This window comes from Pyrus communis, chromosome 17, assembly GCF_963583255.1.
Source record: "Pyrus communis chromosome 17, drPyrComm1.1, whole genome shotgun sequence".
In the NCBI taxonomy this organism is placed as follows: domain Eukaryota; kingdom Viridiplantae; phylum Streptophyta; class Magnoliopsida; order Rosales; family Rosaceae; genus Pyrus; species Pyrus communis.
Genome location: NC_084819.1, coordinates 17,183,604 through 17,207,779, shown reverse-complemented (window position 1 = coordinate 17,207,779; position 24,176 = coordinate 17,183,604). Strand labels below are relative to the sequence as shown.

The window sequence follows — 24,176 nt, the reverse complement described above, 5'->3', positions numbered from 1 at the left end:
AAAATGATTAGGACCAGAATGCCCCTCAGCCAAAAAACTCAAAAGCAGCAAAGAAGAAAGCATAAAATAATGCAAGGGTAATTTTGTAAATTTACTTTATAATGTAGAACAAGAGGGTGGGCAATCTGACAGAGTTAGGAGCAATTCAGTTTGAACGGTCAAATCACTAAAATATACGAACAGTACATCATAATACACGTATAATGCCGGATATAAAAAAAGATATTTCGCACATGGATAATAATGTGATTAAATTAATTATCAAATGATTTTTTTTTTAACAAACTATATTATCTACGCTAAGGGGGAGGGGGTAGGCTTAACCTTAAAATGGACTAGCAATAATATGATTCAATCAGTTGTTTATTAAATATTATTTTCTCTATTTTAATCACGTTCAAAACATCTTAAAAGACGTGTAATGCTGGTTATAAAAAAAAATCGTTTGCACGCAGATAATTATGTGATTAAATTAGTTGTCCAATGATTTTTTTTTTCTTTTAATAAACGATATTATCTACACTAAAGGGGAGAAGCTAGGCTTATCCTCACAATGGGCTTGCAAGAATGTGATTCAATTAATTGTTGATTAAATATTATTTTCTCTATTATTAATGTAAATTCTACAGAGACTGATTTTATTATATAAATTCAGCTGTTTTAATTGGTTTATGAGGGGTTTCTTCTAGCATAATATAATGGCATGTTTACGTAACGGTAATGAAAATAAAAGGAATTGAATTGAGGAGGAGTTGGAATAAGGAGAAGTTAGAATCGGATTCTTGTTGAAGCTGTTGACTTAAATGTTCTGGAATCAGAATAGAATTCCATAAAAGCTGTTTACTAATTCAACAGAATCAGAATATAAACCAGTATGATTACTAAAATGCCCTTGTCCCAAATCAAATATTTTATATACTTTAATGGGTTTATAAAAAATAGTCTTGGAAATAAAAAAAGTAAGTTAAGGCATAAAGGGAACAAAAGTATCATTCTGATTGCCCAAACAAGCAGGAATTGGATTACCACATATATCTAGAGAATCCAATTCCACCAATACAAGGAATTGAATTCCAAAATTTGTGTGGGCCCTACTGCTTTTTTGATTCCTCCATGTTTAGTAAACATTGGAGTACTCCGTAATCAGAATTCAATTCCACATTTTCATTCTGATTACGGATACGTAAACATGCCCTCAGATTATTTATTTACTTCAAATATTCGACTTTACTTTTGTCAATTTACGCATATAAATACGTTTAAAACGTGTAAATCACACGTAGCATGCCGTAATTCAAAAAATACCTTCTGCACGCGAATGAACGCGTGCATGAAGGCTAGTGATTACGTAAGTGTAATGTAACATTGTTGCATTATGGTGATTTTACAATTACTCTGAAGAATTTCTCAATGCAAACATCAAACACCAACATACATCATCAACAAATTCATGTAGGCAAACATTTCTGAATCTTAATTCTTTAGTATCTCAAACATTTTCTCTCCACTCAACATAATAATGTCGTAGACCTAAAAATGAAAATTTACTGTGCCACTGATTCATGTGATATAAAATGGGATGAATTTAGTCTTAGCGTATAAATCGCATGGGTCATACCAAAGAATATCTCGAGAAGTAAAAAGAAGAAATTTCAATGTGCCGGGGACACGATTCAGTATACCAAGTGTCATAATATAATTGGTTGAATTTTTATTTATTTTTATTTTTTTTCAATTTTGCAACCAATTATATTATTACACTTGGTATACCGACAATGGCGGATTCAGGATTTAAACTCTGGGGGTCCCAATGTTAAAAGTCCAAGTTTTCTGATTAAAAACATAATGTGAAACGCGCAAACAAATTTCAGTTTATTGCATTTCATCGATCACTTGGTGGGCTTCTTGTTGTCAAACGAACGCAAACCATGTTGCACATAAGATAATAGAGGGCCATATTGTTGCGTTGGACAAGACGGCGCCGTCTCACTTGGAGTTCGACATTTACCGAAGCAATTTGATGAACGTTATCAAGAACTTTGTCAAGTGTGTCGATACAACTTGCTAAGTACTACGAGATATGCTACATGCATTGCATCAAAACACATAATGGTCACAAAAGATACCCATACAAAACATTCAGAAGGTCTCCAAAGACCTTTATATGCTTGTTTGGGGTTCCGGATGATCTTGAAACCACCATGGTCGCATAATGTGTCCGCCCTTGTATACCGAAACGTACCCCAGCACAAACTATCGTGACTAGATTATACATAATTAAGTTAGGTTAAGAAAGACAACGACTTTTAAAATCTATTGATGATTTTCTGTCACAAGCTAAAAGCAGCGCGTGGAAAAAGTCACAATCCTAATAAGGCAGGGTAGCCAGCTCAAAATATTCGAGTTTCTCCTATAAGTCTACCTATTCATACCTAACTAAAGGAAGCCTTTAAGAAAAGCCTATACAAATATGAACTAGTTGTGAGGTTCATGCATCAAACTTTAATAATCTAAATCGTTTATTTTTTAAGTTGTACCTTATAGATTATTTTTATAAAATATTAATCAAATAAAAAATATTTAAAACATCTAATTGGATTAAAAAAAATAAACGAATACTTTGTTATATAAGAAACAATGAAATTTGATCTCGATAATTAAATAGGCAAATTGTTTCGAATTGAATTGAATTTTTGCAAAGATGATTTATGAATCGAGACTAACAAAATAATAAACAGTTCAGATCATTAAAATTCGATGTGAAATGAGCCCTACACCTATTCTTTTTTTTTTCCCCAAAAAATAAGAATCCCTTTATGTACAGGGCCTACCTAACAAAACAAATTAAATGTCGTCTGTCTTGCATTAAATCCAAACATGGTCCCCCACTCACATGATGTGGTCCTCGACAACGGCAGACATACATGAATCATGAATTGATCTGATTTTATAACGCGATCCGAAATGCATGGAAGCGGAAATGTGAATTAGGCTAGTTGGTCGAAACGGACAAAAGAAATATGAAGTAATAAAACATATTCTCAAACTCTTCATGTAATTATAGATACAAAATTACAACTAAACGCGATCAAATCATACCAGATGACTTCAAAATAATATTAGAGAAGAACATTAACTTAATGAATGGAAAGTGGAACAAAGTAAAACAGCAAACTTCATTGCCTGACTTGATTGACAGATGAGCCGTGTTTTCGATCCTAACGTCCTTTAGGGTTCATGATTTGTGAGAACACGGCACTTGGCGTCAATCCGTCGGAGTCGTCGCTGGCCAGGCTCCGGCCGCCTATGCTCATGCTCATTCCAGTGCTCCTTGAGTCTGTTACATTACCATCGTAGCGGGGCATTGCTTCGGGGTCCTTCTTCCCTCTACTGTCCATGAAAGGCTCTTCCTCGATGTCCATTCCTCCGCCGATACCCTCGCCACTCTCTTCTGCACTCTCCTGTAGCTGCAAGGCGAACTCGAGGTTCCAGAGCACATCTCCCATTGATGGCCTGTCGATGCTTTGGTCCGACACGCATTTCATTGCTGTCTCAGCAAACTTCTTGAAGCATTCTGGTGTTATCTTGCCCTTGAGATGAGGGTCAAGGATGTGCTCAAGAATGCCTTTCTTGTGGCAATGTGCAGCCCACTCTGCTAAGCTCACTTGCTCCTTTGGAAGCGTTGGGTTCAAGGCTGGGCGAGCACATAAGATTTCAAAGAGAACAACCCCAAAAGAGTAGACATCAGATTTTTCGGTCAGTTGTTGTCGCCTGAAGTACTCTGGATCCAAATATCCAAAGCTACCTTTCACGACAGTGCTGACGTGCGTGTTGTCCAATGTAGGACCTGTTTTTGACAGCCCAAAATCTGAAACCTTTGCAACCCACTTCTCGTCTAAAAGAATATTGGTTGTCTTCACATCTCGGTGAATGATTGTGTGCTTGGCACCAGTGTGAAGATAGTGCAAACCGCGAGCAGCTCCAATACAAATCTCAAGCCTTTGCTTCCAGGGTAGAGGGGGCTTTTGAGTCTTGTACAGATGCTCACGCAGGGTTCCATAAGCCATGTAATCATAAACAAGGATCATTTCACAGTTCTCTTCACAATAGCCAATCAGAGAAACAAGATGACGATGGCGAAGTTTCGAAAGCATTTCAATCTCAGTTTGGAATTCATGCACACCTTGGTCAGAGAGTGCGCTTCCACGCTTGATTGCTACTTGGGTTGTTCCACCATCAATTTCACCCTTGTAAACCTTTCCAAAACCTCCAACCCCGAGGAGTAGAGCCTCATCAAAGTTGTTGGTGGCAGATTTGATCTCAGCAAACGAGAAATGTCGACAAAGGTTTGAAGGAAGGGAGGAAGTGTAACTTCCTGTTGTGTTTGTCTTTGCAGAACCTGCTGAGTGTGAATTTCCATATAAAGAAAGAGGAAGCCAGCCAGATGGACCATCACTTGAACTTGCGTCCTTCCCTTGTCTGCGGCGGTGTGACACACAAATAGCCAAGAAACCAAGGACGAGGGCTAAGGCAATTCCACCACCAACTCCCCCAGCAATAATTGCTGTTTGACCACTCTTTCGCTTGCCATGACCTGATGATGGTCTAGCTTTGGTTGGATCAATGGTATCCTGCTTAGGAAGAGGAAGAGGATTAGGCCCTCCAAGGTTACCGGTTGTATCATTAATCTTGAATATCTCAATTCCATTGAGGATCGAATCATAGTAATTTGGCAAATCAGAAGTGTCTGGATGGAGTTGAAGCCAAAGATCCACCTGTGGAGTCCCATTTGGAACAAACACCACATAATCCTTGTACACTGGAATTCCATTGCCTCCGGCCCAGGCAACAACATCAGCTCCAGCCATAGCAGTTTGATTGTTGAGAAAGATATCAAACACTCGTTGATTAACCTTGGTTATATTTTGGGCAACCTCACAGAAATGTAGCCTAACCAGGTATGAGAATCCAGAGTCGATTGAGAAAATCCAAGTCAAATTGTAATTGAGGTTGATTCTTTGATTTGGCCCCATTGATCTGGCAGTGGAATAGACATCCTCTGGTGCAATATATGTAGGCATGCCTCGAGGGTAACTAATCGTCATGTTTGGATCAGTAGTTTCGGGAACCCCATATGCTGCCCCTATGAGATACTGAGTGTCATCGTACCAGGACCTAAACAAACCCGTATCATCTGGCGGCGAGATATCATTCCCACCCACATTTATCCGATAAACATTCTCAAGAGCAGTGCTATTATCAATGTAGAAAGGAGTCGACTGACCGACAATCATGGTAGTACCATCAGTGGCACTGTAAATATCAGGCATTGACACAATCTCAATCCCATTCACAAATGCAAATGCATTCGCAACCCTGGAAGAGGGTGTAAACGAAACGGCCAACGTCTCACCCTCGACATTGACAATAAACTCCTTAGTAATAAAAACATAATCCAGAGCCTCAGTTGTCTGAGCAACACTGAAGTTCTTCAGAATAGTATAGGACTGAGCAGTGACAGTAAAAACAGCATTGGAGACATTAAGCCCGGCATAGGAAGCAGGGTAAAAGTAAAGACGGATGAATTTTCGACCGGATGCAACTGGGAATTTGTAGGTGAATTGGGAGCGGAAGACCCTCGCAGTCATGAAGGGAACTTCAGGGACTGCAGGATCCTGAGTGGCGGCGGGGGAAGTGGTGGAGGAATTTCCACCGGATGCGAACTTAGATCCCACATCCGATGTCCATTTCACGCCATTGGAATCCGTCGTTTCGGCAGGACCGCCGCAATTTAGGAAGATTTTATCAGATGGGACATAATTAGCAGCAAAAACAAGATGGATTGAAAGAAATACAAAGATGAACACAGCTATAAACCCAGCAGTGTTCATAATCATACCCTCTTCGGATTTGAATATACCCAGCACAAAAAAGTGTACCCAGCAGAAGAAAACTACTGAAACAGATCAAGATCTATGCTTTTCCGATAACCCAGATCGGGAAATCCACTGAAAATTCAGAAATCGAGCTGAAATTTATCAAAGTGACGGAATTGGACTGAACATCTTAAGCTTTTCAGCAAACAAAACAGCTAGAAGAAGGTGAGAGTTTTGGTTTACCTTGCCGGAGAGAAAACGCCGGAGAAAGCCTCGGGTTTCGGGAGAGCTCTGTGGATCGGCGATTTGGGAAAGGAGCAGAGGGAAAGGAGCAGAAACCTAACTCACAGAAGCTGGTAATAATGGCTCACTTGTTATTTACTACTAGCTGTTTGACTAGCAGGGTGCCGAGGTTTGGTTTGCAATGGCCCATTAGGTTGCTGGGTATTTACAAAGCGATGCCATCCCCAGCTCAGAGTCAGTGGCGGTAGAAAGTGCTTTTGATTGGTTACTGGAGGACAGATCAGTAAGGGAGTGGTTACAGGAGGGATACGCGTTTTAAGTGGGGCCCTTTAGGGTTATAGCTTTGGGATTTGGATTCATTATTCATCCATAGCTTAGTGGGTGGCTTCTGTATCAGAACCGTTGGTTGGGATTACTACAAATGATCAGGAGTAGTGCTATCCAGACACACTTTTGTTTTTCACACACGTCTTTCAATTCGGTTATCAGATAAAAAAAATTGGAAAACGATCAATGAAAAAAAAAATAACAAAAGTATGTAGGAGGTAAAAATAGATATATGAAATTCATGAATAGAAATTTCCCTAATTAATATGTGATTGCAAAATTTTAAGTATAAAAAGAGGGGTGTGCCATCCACACACCCGTTGTTAATTTCTATCATTTAATCTTCTTCAATTCATCTAATCAAACGGTCGAAAATTAAAAAAGTGTATTAGAAATAAAAATGAGTGGATAATTCATGTGCTTCTCTCTTGGTTTGAATGAGACTATTTTATGTGGGAACACACTCACATAGGTTGATACCAAATGCAATGAATTATTCCAGTCTCTTGAGTGTTGCATTCAAGTCTTGTTTTCGCGTTCTCAGGCCTCCTAGAAGGTTGCCCAATGTAGAAACACACTTATAGACTATGGTGATATTCTTAGCCAATTATGCAATGAAATGTGTTTTAAAATTTTCACACACTGTGTAATTAGTTTAAGATACGATCATAATAACATTAAAATTACAACCATTTTTTTTTTTTTGTGACGATCTCTCCCCTCATGTGTCGCGCTATAGTCTTATCTCTCTAAAATTTTGGATGAGACTCAAATGCTAAAGATGTCACTCACTTATGAGTGCACTGCAAACCACGTATGCCTTCAACGAAGACCTTCCCCACTGGCATGAGACGCATGCAATGCAAGCACTAACAAGTGAAGGGACAAGGAAATTTTCAAAAACGCATACACACACATAAACGATAAATAATAACAAAAATGCTACTTCTATTATATTTTTTATACATTTGTACTGTATTTATAATAGAGATGAGACCTTTATATATTGGTAGACACTACTTATATTATAAAAATTATACAAATGTGATATGAAAAATATGATAAAAGTAGACGTGATGTTAGGATTGGCCAAAAAAAAAATATGAAATTTATTGAACAAACGACCAATGATTCAATCAACGATACAATGAAAGTGTTTGTACCAAAGAAAACAAATTAATCGAGATCAAAAAGGGATGGCCACAAAGGGATCAACAGTGGTAAAGCACGTTTTCCGTCACAAACACAACATCATATTGTGATGAACACCGGCATGGTGACCCAAACTCTCCCAACTAAAAATGCTTGACCATTGAAAAAAAAACTCCCTCCTTCTATCTGTAGTCTGTATCATTCGAAAAGATTATAGTACGTCGCGTCGGCGACGGACATAATACGGACTGGAGATGAGAGTAGACCAACGTTTGGACACACACATGCATTGAAAAGCGGATTTAAAAGGAAGTCGACAAAGAATTTCAACCAACACAAGCTGGGGAAGGTCATTGATATTCATGAATCAACACAAGCTGGTTTTGGTGATCTTTTTGATCTTTTAACGTCGGACTGACCATGATCAAGACCGACCTACTTTTGTAATTGTAGGAGAGAGAATTAAGACAATATACAATTAGACCAAAAAAACAAAGTTACAAACGTAGATTCGACCCGTGGTCTGGAATGGCGGATCTACCATAGGCCAAGGTGATCAGTTGAACTGTGGCGGCCGGAAAAGTTATTGATAGTGTCTCCGATGACCCTTTGGTTGTTTGGGTAATAACCACTTCGTGGGCATAAAAGTGTTAAAATACACAAGTAGGACTATCTGCATTTTTCTTTGGGTTAGAAAATGGGGCACAAAACCCATGCAACCACAACACGAAAAGAAAAGCTTAACCCTAGAGCTAGACCAAACAGCGGTCTTGTGGCCAAGACACTCCAACAGCACTCCGCAATCCTTGTGGTACTGAATATTAATACGTGCAGTCACAGAGTCTCTAAAGGAAAAAAGAAGAGGGAAAAGAAAAGCTAATTACCTTCACGATGCACTGCAACCGACACAAATACATGCATTCCTTCATGAGCTGGTAAGAAAATAACCAGGTTTTGCAGAAAAAAAGGTAAATCATCCATCTTTCCTTCTTTCTTTCTCTCTGAACTTTGTTTTTTATGCATATATAGAACCAATCTAGTTCTAGCTTTCTAGGGTTTCTCTAGATGATCAGATGCACTCTACTCCATCAGATGTAATGATGATCAAGACATCTGAGCTGAAACTGAAAGCAACACACTATCTAACTTCACATAAAAACATCGGATTATCGGTTTAACATTATCTTCTAAAAGGTCTGTTTTTCGCTCATCAGACGCATTAATCTTGTCATCTCAAATTTTCAGTTTTTATAACTATGTTAATTTTGTTACTGCTCATCCCACCTTGTCGTAGGACCCAACTGAAAGTGCTTTCGGGATTGATACTGCCTAGCTGCAACTTTACTCCTACACTTGAAACAGTATACATTGTGGAGTCAAGAAGCAGTTTGTTTTGCCTTCCCTTCAAAGTTTGAAATGTGATCATGTATAGACATCATCTGATCCTTATGTATAAATACGTTGCCTGAAAGAACATGCATTGTCTTGCAAGTTCAAATCCATGTCATGGGTGGCCCCAAAAGAAAAATGACGACACAGAACATTGTTTTGGTGACCATTTTTATGATTTTCATCAGCCCTTGTAGCTCTACTTTCTTTGATGCCAGTGGATTTGAGCAATTGGAAACAGTGGTGGAGAACGTCGAAGATCATTTAGCATATCCAAGCACAAATGATTGGTCCCCGTAAGATTGAGTATCTTTTTTATTTTTTACTTTTAGTTTTATTTTATGTGCATAATGCTTAAGCATACATGTTCCTAATTGTGTAGGGTTGAAGAGCTGAATGATGGAATGGAAGATGATGCGTGGCAGTTGGTGCAGAAGAAAGGGAACCAATTTGTGGTGAATGATCAACCTTTCTATGTGAATGGATTCAACACTTACTGGTTGATGGTGTTTTCTGCTGATCAATCCACAAGGGGAAAAGTCACTGATTTGTTCAAACAGGCATCTTTGGTCGGACTAACTGTTTGCAGGACTTGGGCTTTCAACGATGGCCAGTGGCGAGCTCTTCAGAAATCGCCATCAGTTTATGACGAAGAAGTTTTCAAGGCAAAGTCCCTAACCACTTGTTTGTTCAATGCTTTCGAGTTACTCTCTGAATTCTAAGTGAATTTCGTACGATGAGTTGCAGGCTTTGGATTTTGTGATAAGTGAGGCAAGGAAATACAAGATCAGACTCATATTATCTTTAACCAACAACTGGGATGCATATGGTGGAAAAGCACAATACGTTAAATGGGGAAAAGCAGCTGGTCTGAATTTGACTTCTGATGATGACTTCTTCACTCATCCAACACTCAAAAGCTACTACAAGGCCCATGTTAAGGCAAGTCGAAAAGCATTATTTACAAGCCTTGATCATCTTACGATCGTCGGTATTGTGCTTAATTTACCTGTTAATTAAGTTTGTTGTGATTATATATTTTGGATATTTCCTTGATGCGTATTCGTTGTTATACTTTGTTGTTGTAGACGGTGCTTAATAGAGTTAATACACTCACAAACATAACTTACAAGGACGATCCCACAGTTTTCGCTTGGGAACTGATGAACGAGCCTCGATGCACCTCAGATCCTTCGGGCAATAAACTGCAGGTTTATGCTCTTCAACAAATATGACCGTGTATCTTTGTTTTATCGGAATATATCATTTTCTTGTAGTTGAAGGAATGTTTTGTCTTCTAGGATTGGATACAAGAAATGGCAGTTTATGTTAAGAGCGTTGATCCGAAACACTTGGTAGAGATTGGACTGGAAGGATTTTACGGTCCCTCAGCACCTGCTCGAGTTCAGTTCAATCCAAATACATATGCTCAACAAGTTGGAACTGATTTCATAAGGAACCACCAGGCTTTGGGTATCGATTTTGCTTCTGTTCACATTTATGCAGACTCTTGGTAACTTTCGAAACTAAATTGTCTAAGTTCCTAACAATAATTCGAGTATTCAATTTCTGATTGAAGTTTTATAAATTCATCAACGAAGGATATCACAATCAATCTCTGACGTGCATCTCCAATTTACCAAGTCATGGATGGAAGCCCACATTGAGGATGCAGAAAAGTATCTTGGAATGCCGGTGATGTTTTCAGAGTTTGGCATATCTTCGAATGACCCCGGCTACAATTCATCATTTAGAGACACCCTTCTCAGCACAGTGTACAAGACCATCCTGAATTCTACTAGGAAAGGAGGGAGTGGAGGTGGGAGTCTTTTGTGGCAGCTCTTCCCAGATGGAACCGACTACATGGACGACGGTTATGCGATTGTTCTGTCAAAATCTCCTTCAGCAGCAAACATCATAACCCTTCACTCCACAAGACTTGCCCTATTCAACTCTCGATGTTCTTGGAAATGCCGGTGGGGTTGTAAGAAGAAGCATCCAATAGAGGAATTCTTGCTACGTTATGATGAACTGTAAATGCTATATGCTTTGAATTGTCATTTCTTCGTTGACATGTATTCTGTGATCTTTTGTGTATGAAAACAACGAAGATTGACTCGCTGAATTAAATAAATGAAAATTATGTTTTCGATATGATTTGTTCGTCAAATCTTAACACCTTGTTCATGGATGAAGAAAATCAACATTTCTATGCAATCTACATGACAGACCGGAAATTGGCACCTTTTCGATGCAATCTACCAATTGAAAACTAACGAAGTAAACTAAATTAGTAGCTAACTAACTTGACAACTAATAATTTGCTGCCGTCCATTAACCATATGATGTATTAAATGTAGTTGTTTACTTAAATGCCATGAGTTCTTCACCCATCCAACGCTCAAAAGCTACTACAAGGCCCATGTTAAGGCAAGTCAAAAGCATTATTTACATGCCTTGATATATCTTGCAAAAGAACAGAGAATTGGATGGAGATCATAATCATAGAATACAAGCTCGATGGATGAAGTGGAAGAGTGCATTGGGTGTGTTGTGCGACTGTCGTACGCCACCAAAGCTCAAGGCAAAATTTTATAAGACGACAATAAGGCCAACAATGCTTTTTGGCATGGAATGTTGGACGGTGAAGCATCAACACTTAACACAAAATGAGTGTAGCGGATATGAGAATGCTTCATTGGATATGTGGGTTACGAGAAAGGACAAGATTAGGGACAAGGATTTCCGAGGTAAATTAGGAGTAGCCGAAATTAAAGATAAGATAAGAGAAAATCGGTTAAGGTGGTTTGAACTTGTAAAACGAACACCTACAGACGCTCTGGTTAGAAGATGTGATTATGGGCCAGAGGTTGATGGCCAAATGGATAGAGGAAGACCTATCAGCAATGCGCTACTGGTGCAATGGATACAGGTAATGGCTGCTCGGATCTTCTCCATCAGCAATGCGCTACTGGTGCAAGGGACTAGCCGTTCTGGGATCACTTGCTGCACTTATGATTCTTTGGAAGATGTTCATGTGTTTGTCTAGCTGCATTCGTTTATGTTTTCGTTGTGTCAAGAAGTTAGTATAACATGTTTTAAGCTCTTCATGATCACATGAAAATCATGGACATGGACTTACAAGCTGTAATTTTTGAGTTGATCATGAACAATTTATTGTTATTTATTTGTTCATGGACTAAATGAGCTTTTTCATAGGGAGAGTAGTAATAAATTTCAAGTGGATTAACAAAGTGGGGTTTGGGGGATATGTGTGCAAACCTCCTCTGCTATAGTATCATCGGTGACGGAAGACATTTATAGAACTCTAATTCGCATTCGATGGCGTGGTAAACTGGAAGCGAAGAGCTTAGCTCACTCGTTGCAAAAATGACAGCATTCATATACTGAGCAGGCAACCCCTTGCATATCTGTGAGCCTCTCCATTCTTGAGTTGCTGTAACAAAAGGAGAGGGAAAGAAAATCAGATGTTGGAACGTCCCGAGAAGTAATAAACTAACTACAATTACTGAGGCAAATTCATGTACTTAGATCTTGAAGTAGTTCACTATTTGGTCAAACTTAGTTTTGAAAGAACTGCAGCTGCCTGGTCACCAGCTAACAAGAAATAAGGATGCCTCAGAGCAGCGGCCGCTGATAAACGCCCCCTTCGAAGAGAACCTCTCTCGGAAACAAGCTTTGTGGCCAGATCCCAGCCTCTACCCGAATCGAGATCAAGAAGTGACAAGTCAGGACTCAACCGAGTGTAGTCCTTCCATTTATTCAAGTCATATTTAACCGTTTTTATCTCTGAATTGAAATTCTTTAAGCCTGCTGAAGACCTTAGGGATGGTATTGCCATTTGCAATAGTATAATTCCAGCAGAATACATATCAAAGAGATCAGGACTGTTGAGCTGCAACAATAATCACAACGTCTGATTCATTACTACGCTTTAAAACGGGAATTCAAGCTTTTTCCTGATCCAAATACCTCCTGCAAAGCAGCATAACTTTTGATATGTTTGGCATCACAAATAAAGGGTTGAAAGTGTAGTACCTGCCAAAGAATCGGAGAAAGTAATGCAGCAATAGGCTCAGGAGGAGGATTCGGTGTTTCCTCTGGGAGCACATATAGTTCAGGAGGACAAAAGTCAGGGTCTAGCAGGGTGCGGTCTGGTACATAATTCTTTCCAATCCGGAGGTCAGTGGCTGCCCCGAAATCTTTGAGCTTGATCTGTCCCTTCTTCGTCACTACTAAGTTTGCTGGCTTTACATCCCGATGAACAATGCCCGTGTCATGGATTTTCTTGAGCGAAGTAATAATTTGACGCATTATTTGCTTGATGATCAATGCACTGCGTTTGACGGAGTCTACATCTTGCAGGACACGGATTCAACATCTACAAAGCCACCAATAAAAGAAAACGATTGACAAAATTGTAGTACCTTAGAAACTATGCACAAATAAAACCGGTTAGATTTTGACTAAAAGTCTGCAGGCGCTTCTATTTGTGCATATTTCCCAAAACCGTAAGTAGTATAATCATACTATGATAAATCACGGAATTACCTACTTACCTTCTTGAGGATGACCTTCTCCTTAACCTCTCATCCAACTGTGGAGCCCTCCCCCTTCCTCTCCTCTGCAGATTCTCCTCGACATTCACATTCTTCGGAACAACTGCCCCGGAATAAACCACACCCTTCTCCCAATTTTTCCCCGATCACAAAACCCGTCCTCTTCAACCTCCTCCTCCCAGTCAAACTATCCAACCCCAACTGCAGAGGAGCAAGAAGGTATGCATCAATGGCGCCAATGAGAATCCCTGGCCTCGCGGTCAAGTATATCCAAGTAATCCCAGCAAAAACAAGGAAACCCCATTTCTGTGTTTCTGACAGCTCCTCTGTAATTCTCTCAAACTGCATGAAACCATATTGCAGAGGAGGAAATTGGTCCAAATGGAGGGTAGTTTCCAGAAGATTTTCGGGGATTTCGCCGAAGAATGCATTGCATCTGTGAGGGGAGATTCTGAGTTGGGTTGTGAAGCAGCAGAGATTGTGAAGTGAAGAGGGTTTTGAAGGAGGGAAGCATGCAGGCTTAGGGTTGTGTTTAAGTGTGGTTAGACTTGGAGAGTGCAGATAGGGCATGCTTGTAGAAGTGTCAGCAAAGATTGTGAAGTGTGAACTTTTTTGTTTTGTTGGAGAGCTAGTAGAAGTGTCAGCAAAGGCTGACATTTTGACATGTGTACTCTGATTTATCCACATGTGAAATTTGGATCCCAAAATGCACAAAATTTTTTGAAAACATGAGAAAAGAACATAGCTTCAAGAAAATTGGCTCTCGATGATGATTGGTAGTCGTCTATAGAGTTAGATGATTATTTTGGAACGCTCATAATAATTCTCTTTATATGTTATTTTACGATATTACCATAATATCTCACAAACTAAAATAAAAAGTAAAATGCTAACATTCAGAATTCAGCAAATGAAAAGTGTCTGCAAAGATTTCATATTTGTCTAATCTCAAGAGAGGACTGCTTAAAGAAATCTCTCTCCCGTATGCTGCTTTCAAGCAACTTACATAAGTTCATAGTTAAGAAGATTCTACAAGGGAAAGGATAAGAAAGGTCGGAAAACTTGTGTCTTGGGACAACGCATGCTAGCGAATGACGTCTACTTCTGGAGAAAAGAGGAGACCGGCCTAACATAACTGAAGCCAGTGAAGGGGTTTCCAGCAGCATTCGGGCTAGCGGCTGGGGAATCCACAACTGACATGTCGGTCCAGCACTTATCAAAATTGGCGATGCAGTGCTTCCCAGCAACATCTGGGCGAAAGCTTGGTTGGATTTGCCGAGCCTCCAGTTTTTTCCAGTTTATTGGCTTGAACCATTTGTGGCGCTTGATGTCCTCACTCCCCAAAGGCCCACTACCGAGGCGCTTGCTTGGATCCTTTTGTAGCAGCTGAAAAAATAACCAGGCAAAGTCAGTTCTCTCATAGTTAAACATCAATTGAGAAAGGCTCAAAAGAAAGACTCAAGGATCAGCATTGACATTCCCAACCACCGACTAAACAAAAACAAAAGCCATTGATCTTTTCATATCCAAAGTAGCCATCATCCTTCATTTTCAAACCATTGGGGTCTACTTAAAGTGATGGCTCATAATATTCTAGATTCAATACTTAGATTAACATAGAAGGAAACCCCGTCATATAGAAGCAGTAAGTAATCCATACAAAGGATGCTCCGTCATATTGTTGCAGTAAGTAATCTCATACAAAAGCTGAAACTATCCAGAAAAAAGGTTGATCGGGGTAAATGAATATATACCGCTTTCAACAGTGAATGTGCTTCACTTGACAAAAAGGAAGGCAACTTGATCTTATCCTTAACTATCTTCTGCTGAATTTTCTCCCTGTTCCCAGTAAAAGGAGGCTGCAAAACCAAGAGCAATGATAAATCAATTCATGTTAGATGCTATTAGCCATAGAACAAATGTTCCAACTATCCATATTGACATAAAAAATAAGGACATAATTCCTAAAGTGCATTTCTGTGCGTGGGTTACCCAATTAACGAACAAAATATTTTTCTTCATCTTCATTTTTCGCAGAAGTTTATTCATCGTGGATGAGATGTCCAACATAAACAGTACATACAGACAATATGACAATTAGCATAAGAAACAAACATGGATCCCCACCTAATAAAAACAAATTTAACAAACAATGGCCTTCCATTATAATAATTTTTGTCATATCTACAGGTATATAATGATTGTTGAATTGAAATTTAGACAGAATTTCCACCTGACCATGAAGAAATTCTTTCTATATCATCGTGATCTGTAAGAAGAAAATGAATAAAATGCAAACCTTTCCAGTAAGCATCTCAAACAATAGGACTCCCACACTCCACCAGTCTGCAGCCTTATCATGTCCCTTTCCAAGAACTATTTCGGGTGGCATGTATTCTACAGTTCCACACATAGAATTAGATCTTGTATTCTCTTCAAGTTGTTTTGCAAGACCAAAATCAGTCAACATGGCCTGTTTAATAAACCAGTGATCATGACGTCAGTTAGACGAGCAATTAATCAGAACAATAACATGGAGAGAGGGAGGTGGAGAGAGATGCATACATGGCCATCTGCATCCAAAAGGATATTTTCAGGTTTAAGATCCCTATGCATTATTCCATTTGCATGGAGGTGAGCAACTGCAGAAACAATCTCAGCAGCATATATTCGTCCCAGCTCCTCTCTGAAAATAAGAAAAACTAGTAATAAGTGTCTGCATATTTGAGCTTATAAATAAACAAAATATTGGAGGTCGAAATAAAAGGTACCTAAAAAGGCCATGGTGATAGAGCTGAAAGAAGAGGTGACCACCATTAACAAAATCCAGCACAAGATATAGTCTATATTTGGTCTGCATAACAAGTTAAACTAAGTTAGTAGTCTAGTCATCATTAAGAAAGTCACCAAATCAGCACATTGAGTTGAAATATATCAATTGATAGTATCTTTTGAAAGATACATTTTTTTTTACCAACATGGGTTCTTGTAAGTCTCATATAGAAAGTTTAGAAACGCAGATCAGAAAAAGGTAAATAGGAACAAATACTTCCAGAGCCGGGCAGGAAATACCTGAAATGAGTATCTAAGTTGGATAATGAATGGGTGATCAATTTTTGTTAAAATATCCCTCTCAGCTTTCATGTATTCAGCATGATTCTTCTCCATGATCCTGTCCTTTCGCATGACCTTCATTGCATATATTTCTGATGTCCCCTTCTTCCTCACCTGATATACTTTTGCAAATGCACCCTGCCCAACAACTTTCAAAACCTCAAAATCTTCAATGCCTACACTCTCGATCTTCATGGGGTTTTCGTCAATAACTTCAAGAGGCTTTTCAATGACACCAATAAAAGGTTCCTGAAATTCTTTGATGGTGTCTCCATTGACACACTCTACCAGTTCCGCTGAATCTTCTGTGTCATTTATGGTCAGTTTGCTGAGCTTCAATGATTGGTTTACAAACGATGAGGGGCCAACCAAAGAATGTGATCGGTTGTGAATAACCACTGGATCGTCATAAATAAAATCAGTTGCATCTTCAATCGAGGCAGAATTAGCCATGTTCACTTCTACTGAAGCCTGAACTGGTAGAGGGCCAAATACATCATCAAAATCAAGCTCGAGGTGATCTGAAACTGCAGCATCCACTGTTCCCATGGAAAAAAGCAACTGGGGCTGAATTGGTTTGCACATGTGGGCCTTGGTTAAACCAGGTAGCTGAGAGGAAACCATGTTTTCAAGTATAGAGTAAAGCAGGGATGCAAACTTCAGTGAAACACCCCTGAATTGATCTCTGCTATCAATTTACCTATCCAAAAGTCTCAACGGCCAGTGCTCCAGACGGACACCTGTCAATTGCCAAGTTCACAATTGCAAAAGGGGTTCCTAGGAACTTTGGCAATAAACAGAACAAAATCCAGACGAAGAAGAGGTTATTCTTGTTTCCCGATTTACAGGAAAACACGGATGCTTCAGCAGTTCTTGAATTCATGAAGAGCAGGCTGTCAAATCTGAGTTCAACACCACACACAAGGAAAAAAAAAGTTTGTTAGTAACTTTGTACCGTGAGACCAAAAACAACTCGAAAACAAACAGGCGCCTCTAACATGATAACATGATCTTCACAACAAAATAAATAGCAAAATTCAAATAGAAGAATCTGAAAGTCAAATATGACTTTATACTTTAACCTGCTTTATAACATAAATCACATCAAACAAAACCCCTACTCCAGTTTTTATGTCAAAAGTTTAGTTAATAGCCTTCATGGTGAAGTCTAATCTCTCCAAAAACTTATTGAAATTTTCCCACATTATCCTAACAACATCATTAACTATTTGTTGCCTCCAAAATTTATTTCCCTCCAATATCAAATTTCGACTCAGAAACACATCGAGGAATCCCCAACACTTAACTTGTTTGCCAAAATGTTTAGCGAGAATTCGAATCATCCCATATGCCATTCGGTGCATAAAAAACATACAAAACTAAATCGAAAAGAATACATAATACGAACCAAAATTAATGCGTGAATCAAAACGCATTACGATAAAAGCAACCCAGAATTCGAAACCGCAGAAATTCCAGACTGGGAAGTCTAAATTGAATGAAGGAATCCAAGTTTTCAGATTTCAAGCTAAGATTGTGTAATCCGCCATTCTAACGACAAAACAAAAGCAATTCACCCCAACAATTACCAGATCCCAAAACAACCGCACAATTATTTAATATAACTGAAAAAACGAAACTTTAGATCTAAAAAAAGGTGGTTGTTTCAGGCTAAAAGCCTCAAACTTTCTGTTACTTTCCTACCGTTTCTCGGAAACCAAACAGAAAACGGAAACCCAAACCAGAAGGATTAGAGAGAGAGAGAGAGAGAGAGAGAGATTGATTTGCTTACCTTGGGAAGGATGCAGACGGAACAGGAGAGGGAGGGACAGAGCAGGTGAGAGAGAGGAGGGAAAGACTGGAGGTTTTCTGTAAACGTCTGTTTTCACGAATCCTGGAGCGTAGGGGACGCGTCGCCGCTTATATTTTCCAGCCACGAAATTATTTTGCTTCTCCGAATTTTGACGATGGCGACGTGGCGGGAGGGGATTGGTTGGCGGACGAGCTGCCAAGTTGCACCTGATTCGGGTTTTATGAAGGTGCTTTGAACCTCGTGGGAATATGCTTTTCTCTGATTGGTTGTTGGGTACGAAGGCGTCTACGATTGGGTTTTAGTTGCTTTCGGATAAAATTAATATTTTTAGGGAGATTATTGACATAATCATTCGGGAAAATTAATTTTGTAAATGGGATGATTATTGATGATTAAATATTAATTAAAATGCCGATTATCGTGTTTATTTTCGATTGAGAATTTGAGATATTTTAATGAATTTATAACTTTATTGAGTTTAATTGATTTGTAAATACTCTATAAAAAATTTTGATTCAATTCCTTATAAATCTAAGAGGGAAATATGAGAGTTGTGAATGCTTAAATTGCACTACAAAATCTCTCCAACTCTCAAATTTCTCAATTTTTTAAGATTCTTTAAAATAAATTCCTGGTTGAATACACCTGGAATGCAAGAAACTTCTTTGAAATCCTAATTGAATACATCTATATTTCTAATGATTGTAATAAACTATCTTAAAATCTTGATTGAATACACATTGAATTTTAGATAATCACTTAAAAAATCTTAATTGAATACCCTAGATTCATTGAAAAAATTTAAAATCCCTCAAATTCTTAATTGAATACCTCAGTCTCATTAGCATTATTCCATTCCAAAAGTGCCTTCTCCAACTTCTTTGTAAACCTAAACAAATACAAAGTGAGATAAGGTTGGACAAGAGATCAACTCAACCAATTTGGTCGGTTTTGGATGACTTTAATCAATAATTTAAATTATTAGGTTTATTTAGTTGTACATAATTGCACTTTTAATTTTTCTTGTTGGAAGTTTTTAGGGTTTTTTTTTTAAGGAAAATTAACGAAAAGTTCAAAACCAGTTGCCATCCCTTTGTGGCCAACACCAGTTACTAAACTACTATACTACCACATATAGCTACCCTTTTCGGTAATCTTATGTTAATTTGTTTTCTTTGTTACAAATTTAATCTTCCTTTGAAACAATCAATTTTTGTTTTGTATAAATCTGATTTAGCGTTTGATCAGTGTTGTTTTTTGTACTTTCATTTGTACTTACTTGGAGAATGTTGTAAAAATGTGACTGATTTGAGATAGCAACTTGAAGATGCATACACATTTGTTCTTCTAATTTTGTTTTGTATGTTTGTTTGTTGAAAATATTCATGTAGCGCATGTAAAAACGTTTTTGTCTCATCGTTCAATATATATGTTACATGTGAATCGCTTTTCGTCATATGATCTCATATTGCTTCTTTCATTTTAAATCAAGCAATTTTTGAGAAACAAAAACACATTAACCGAAGATGAGATACTAAAACCATTTGATAATCATTTCATTTTCAATATTTTAAATTTTGTTTTCATGTTTTTTGAAAGATTGAAAAACTTAATAAAACGAAGTCAAATTTTGAAAACCAACAATTTTTAGTATTCTATTTTGATTTTCATCTTCTTTTTTTAACTAAAATATGAATTGTTTATCAAACAATCCCAAAATTAAAGGGTTTTAGTCTATGAAGATAAAAAATGGAGGTGAAGAACGTAACAAACGACTTGGTTACTCAGTATTACAGTCTGGTGATATTCATTTTCATTTAAAAGTAAGAGGTGTTAGGTTCGAATCTCAAGCGAATTCAATACCAAATTAGGCTGTCCATTGTGTGGTTTATCCGAACTCTCCTCCCTTAGTATAAAAATATCAATGTGCTAAAAATTAAAAAATTAAAAAATTAAAAAATGCGACTTGGCGTTTCCTTCGCCTACAAAACGACTTCGTCTTCAGTCACACCTTAATCCCAACTGATTCCGTTGCAGTCGACAGTTTGAGTTGACCATGTGCGAGCGTCTTCCCTCCAGCCCCCTATCTTTTCCGCTCACAAAATCTCCAAAATTAGGGTTTACCAGAACCAATTGGAGCTCCCAAATCCAACCGCACCCCAACTTTTACACCCCAAATTGTTCGAAGCTATCGAATTTCGCGAATTCAGAAATCACAAATTCCAGAAATGGGAGGTCTTTGTTCCTCAGCAGAAGGGCCAGCGATAATCCGAAAGCTGATTTTGGGATTCCGGCCGAATTAGGGTTTAAGGAGAAGGGTGAAAACCTCTTCGACCTCGCAACAGAATCAATTGAGTCAGTAACGCGAAATGGGATTGATCCCAGGGAGGAATCCAATGCTTCATTGGGTTCAAAAAATTTATTGGAATCGGAGGGCGGTTCGGGGGAGGATAAGCGAAATCGGAAGAGCAACGAGAGCGTAAAAGAGGAGAATCGGGTTCGAATTGAGGGTACGGATGGTGATGGGTTGGAGAAGGAGGAGAATTTGAAGCATATTGATGAAAAAGTTGGGCTGAGAAAAGGGAGGCAGGTGATGAGGAGGTCCAATATTCTTGCGAAGCAAGTTATCAGTATCCGAAGTGCGCTCAGCTTGGGATTTGTCTCGCAGCTTTGGGTCAATACCAACTCTGTAAGTATCAAACTTTCAAATTCTGTATTCTGTGGTAAAAGTTGCTAGCTTGATTAATTTGCTGCCGTTTGTGAAAAGAAAAAAAATTTGCTGGCTTTAGTAAGTTAAACTTAGAAATCTTTCCTTTTTTCTGCAGTGGATGGTAATGTTTGTAGAAGTGAGGCGAAACCTGCTTTCGGGGGATTTCGAACGTTTTCTTCTCGATGATATTACCCAGGTACATTTTGCTTGGAACATGTATGTATTTCATGCTTGTACTCTATGAACATTATTCTCTTAAGGACAAGGTGTTCAATTTGTTGTTCTTTGCAGGTTGGTGATGTTGTGCTTGTCAAGGACGAGAGTGTGATTGAAGACGAATTTAAGATTGTTGGACTGGAAACGTTGGTATGTTCTGTCTCCCTGTGACATATGTGTATATGCTTGATAAGAGCGTCCACTCGTGTCTCTTTCTTTCCAAATGGGAGTGTATTCTGTGTTTGTTTTCTGCATGGTTAGCTTAGGTTTCTGCATCAGTAAAGCTTAAGTAAATGTGTTCAGGGATAGCTTATTTTGTTAAATGCTAATTCGATTGCTGCATGTAGGTGTTGGGTGTACCATGTGCCTTGTTCAATATCTTTTAGTATCAATGTTTACTATTTGAGTTCTTAAGTTGTGATTTCGCTAGGTAGGATACCAAGTTATAACACCAGGCCGACGAACGATTGGAAAGGTGTGTCTCTATATTGCTCTAATGTCTTCATACTTATTTCCCTATTCCTCGATCATCTAACTTGTTTCATGCGCCATTTCTAGGTGCGGGGGTACAGTTTTAACGTCAATTCAGGGGCTGTAGAATCCCTTGAATTTGATTCATTTGGAATTTCCTATATCCCATCAAGTTTGGTACGTGAAATGGAAATTTTACGCATTAATGCTACTAGAATTGGCTTGTCTAGGGATTTTTTTGAAAACATTCTACTTGCAAAGCTTAATTCCAGCTAATTTTAGGTGAGTACCTATGCGTTGTTTGTTGAGGACGTGCTGGAAGTTGTCTCTGATGCCGTCATTGTGCACGAAGCTGCAGCTTCCCGCATACACAGGCTGACCAAGGTGCTTCTTATCTGCGCAATAAAACCACTAGTCTTGATTTGTAGTTTGCTTTATTTGCAACTTAGTGTTATGCCTGCAAATGAAAGTTTACCTGCCATCATAGTTTACCTTTTAAGTATTACTTGCTGTCGTTTCAAGTATGGTAAATCGAAAAGGAATTGTGGCCATTGTTCATGCTAGACATTTTAATCCATTTCGTGGGCACATACATGTTTAACCACAGAAATTTGTTTCTTACTGCACTTTGGTTCCCTTTTACTTCTGTTCCATAACTGTGCCGTTCGGCCCATTCCACGGCTCTAATATGTCAGTAATTGAGGCTTCTATCAAATCATGAATGGATCTAGTCCAGTGAGATTGTTTACATGTAGAATAACGGAAACTGACATTTGGATTTATGTGACCATAGGGTTTCTTGGACGGCCGAAATGTTGCAACCTCCATAGATGATCTCGATGAATATTCCGACTTTGAAAAACCCGTAAGATCGGATAAGCATACAAGAAGAAGAAATTTTGGTAACCAGAAGTTCGATTCCAGGAAAAGCAAGACCAATGATGATTGGGACCTCCCAATGGATTACTTCTGAGTCCTGATCCTCGTGGTTCTTTGTTGCCTTCTTGTAGATATATACATATAGCTTGGAGTAGGTTTCTCTATTGCAGTGCATTCATATATGAAAAATATCAACATAAAATGTCGTGCTGTTTTAGTCATCATAGGATCAAAGACCTCTATGTTGTACATGTTCATATTTCAATTCGAACACGGTTTATCAGCAAATCACAGTCTGACAAATACATAGCTTATTAAAAACACCAAAAGAGATGCATACACATATCTAACAACGATTTGTCTACAAGTGGAATTAGCTCGCGTATCGGAGAAACATGCTTCCTCCTGTGGCCCCTCCTCTCTCTTACAAATTGGTTAATTCAGCTCCACACGTGACGACTTTCTTTTTGGACGGCCCTACAATCCCGACCACTTTGTTATTGGATGGCCCTGTGATCCCGACCATGTATCTTCCTTTTGATCAACTCATTAGTAGAAATTCAAATTGATCATTTAAAATCATTCAACTTTAGCAGATAATCAGTGGGAAATTTTTTCAGCGTTCGAAAAACATGATCTGATACACCTTTAGTCATAATTTAATTAGTGTACTAGACCGTGTTCCCAACATATTAAAAAATATATGAACCAGTGGACCAGTCAAACTGTAAATTATTACTCTTGAAATCCGTGACATGTACCAGAGAAAAACCTTAATTAGGGTTGAAACAGTTGAAAATTTTACCGCCTTTTATCTTTTATCCAACAAAGCTTCCAATTTAATATCGGCATCTCCATAATGTCTCGTCATTTCTGACCAAACAAAATATGTATTACGTGTCGTTATCTGGTAGGACATAATGAGTGTGCAGGTCCCGCCATGAGCGTGTCTTTTGTAATTGATTGCCACTCAATCATTTTCTGTTAAAAGAATAAAATAAGAGAAATTTTAGTTAGACCTAGCCATCCTATCCCTACATCCGACTAAACATTTTTCTCTGCTAAACTTTCAAGTTTGCCCTTAAATAAATAAAAATAAGAAAATAAACATTGATGTTTTTATCTCTACACTCAATAACTCAAAAAAAAATGACACACATTTGTAATCTTCCATTATTTCCCACAAGACACACCCAAATGATAACAAAATATTCTCATGAGTTCATCAACAAGTCAGCTTGATAGAAACCATTATTGCATGAAACCCCCTCATTTATAATTTCAGCAGAGAAAACTTCTTACTAATTTGTTGGACATGAAACAAATTCCTACAATATGAGAAAAAAGCTTCCATGTTAGTGTCTATTTAGAAGAGATAGCAACAATGGTTTCTATCAAGCTGACTT

General features: G+C 38.4%; 4 protein-coding genes and 1 pseudogene across 4 annotated transcripts; 2 read left to right on the top strand and 3 right to left on the bottom strand.

Moving 5' to 3' along the window:
- Positions 1-3,038: 3,038 nt before the first annotated feature.
- On the bottom strand, positions 3,039-6,192 carry LOC137722348 (receptor-like protein kinase FERONIA). Its single transcript, XM_068461329.1, has one exon. It carries the CDS (start codon positions 5,895-5,897, stop codon positions 3,219-3,221), a length of 2,679 nt encoding a protein of 892 aa, XP_068317430.1. The 5' UTR covers positions 5,898-6,192; the 3' UTR covers positions 3,039-3,218.
- Positions 6,193-8,981: 2,789 nt separating this feature from the next.
- Positions 8,982-11,085, top strand: LOC137721740 (mannan endo-1,4-beta-mannosidase 6-like). The gene is made up of 6 exons (XM_068460762.1): positions 8,982-9,283; positions 9,370-9,652; positions 9,735-9,929; positions 10,076-10,198; positions 10,289-10,500; positions 10,589-11,085. The coding sequence occupies exons 1-6, from the start codon at positions 9,105-9,107 to the stop codon at positions 11,022-11,024; spliced, it is 1,428 nt and encodes a 475-aa protein (XP_068316863.1). The 5' UTR covers positions 8,982-9,104; the 3' UTR covers positions 11,025-11,085.
- Positions 11,086-12,249: 1,164 nt separating this feature from the next.
- LOC137721746 (serine/threonine-protein kinase STN8, chloroplastic-like) lies at positions 12,250-14,236 on the bottom strand (annotated as a pseudogene).
- A 206-nt stretch (positions 14,237-14,442) lies between these two features.
- Positions 14,443-18,631, bottom strand: LOC137722751 (serine/threonine-protein kinase AtPK2/AtPK19-like). Its single transcript, XM_068461833.1, has 7 exons — positions 18,474-18,631; positions 16,640-17,583; positions 16,339-16,421; positions 16,133-16,253; positions 15,867-16,040; positions 15,322-15,426; positions 14,443-14,953 (listed from the first exon to the last, which is right to left on the bottom strand). Exons 2-7 carry the CDS (start codon positions 17,303-17,305, stop codon positions 14,666-14,668), a joined length of 1,437 nt encoding a protein of 478 aa, XP_068317934.1. The 5' UTR covers positions 17,306-17,583; positions 18,474-18,631; the 3' UTR covers positions 14,443-14,665.
- A 1,876-nt stretch (positions 18,632-20,507) lies between these two features.
- Positions 20,508-23,053, top strand: LOC137723063 (uncharacterized). The gene is made up of 7 exons (XM_068462219.1): positions 20,508-21,183; positions 21,320-21,400; positions 21,496-21,570; positions 21,851-21,895; positions 21,979-22,068; positions 22,174-22,275; positions 22,685-23,053. Exons 1-7 carry the CDS (start codon positions 20,551-20,553, stop codon positions 22,862-22,864), a joined length of 1,206 nt encoding a protein of 401 aa, XP_068318320.1. The 5' UTR covers positions 20,508-20,550; the 3' UTR covers positions 22,865-23,053.
- Positions 23,054-24,176: the final 1,123 nt, after the last annotated feature.